The following is a 957-nucleotide window of genomic DNA, read 5'->3' as shown; positions in this document are numbered from 1 at the left end:
GTTGAACTATTGGTTATATATATAAATGAATGACCGAAGGCTATTATACGAGCTCCAGTCATCCCTCATGCACCTAAGAATTCGAGTACCACACCCTACACTCGGGGGAATCGAACCTCAGACTAGAGGAGACTTACAACTGACAAGCAAATGTCGGAACAACTGATCTTAGTACGCTACACCTTGATTTTAGATAGATAAAGAAATGACAAGTAACTATTATATAAGCTTTTAGTCACTCCTAATGTGCCTATCAATTCGAGTACCACCTCCTTAAGGCTCATGTCGCCAGAAAGAATTCGAACCCCTGACCTGAATGGTCTAATACCGAGGATGCCAACCAACAGACCGGTCTACGTGACACCATGATTTTCTTTATATATGCATATATAAAATCACTGATAAAACTATTTCATAATAAACTTTAAAAGCACCAATTCCTTTGCATAACAGTCAGAAGCATACACTGAAAATAAAAGCACAGGAAACGCAAACTGCCAACAGTAAACGCAAACTGCCAACATCAAACAAACAGACCATGAAATTAATTCATGGAACCATTTAAGCTTCTTATTCTTCACAAGCATATAGCACACCACACAGCTATAATAGCAAGAAAACACATCCCTCCTCCACCTCCTCCTTCACTCTAACCCACTTCAGTTCATTTGCAGGTGCATGGGTCACAGGTGCAGTTCGACCCACACTTGCACCCATTCTCAGATCCCCCAGCCATCTCAAATCCCTCCATCCCTCTGAAATTAAATAAATAAAATAACATAATCAAATTAGTCTGGTTTTTAAATATGATTAAATCATGTAAAAGTTGATTAGTTTCAGTTATTATTGATGTGCTAATCCTAATCAAAAGAGAAACTTTATTTATGCCTATGGGTTTATCTTTGAAAGAAAATTATATTTCTTTTTAATATATATATATATGCTTGCAGAGTATTA

General features: G+C 36.9%; 1 protein-coding gene across 1 annotated transcript in view; it reads right to left on the bottom strand.

Annotated features, from left to right (window-relative positions):
- Positions 1-418: 418 nt before the first annotated feature.
- LOC110018225 (metallothionein-like protein type 2) overlaps positions 419-957 on the bottom strand; it is a 2,333-nt gene continuing 1,794 nt past the window's right edge. The window contains exon 3 of the mRNA XM_020715481.1: positions 419-755. Within this exon, the coding sequence (XP_020571140.1) occupies positions 665-755 (91 nt within the window). The 3' untranslated portion in view covers positions 419-664. The remainder of the gene's footprint in view (positions 756-957) is intronic.

The sequence above is a fragment of the Phalaenopsis equestris genome, unplaced genomic scaffold, assembly GCF_001263595.1.
Source record: "Phalaenopsis equestris unplaced genomic scaffold, ASM126359v1 Scaffold000006, whole genome shotgun sequence".
Taxonomy (NCBI): domain Eukaryota; kingdom Viridiplantae; phylum Streptophyta; class Magnoliopsida; order Asparagales; family Orchidaceae; genus Phalaenopsis; species Phalaenopsis equestris.
This window is presented reverse-complemented; position numbering and strand designations above follow the sequence as displayed.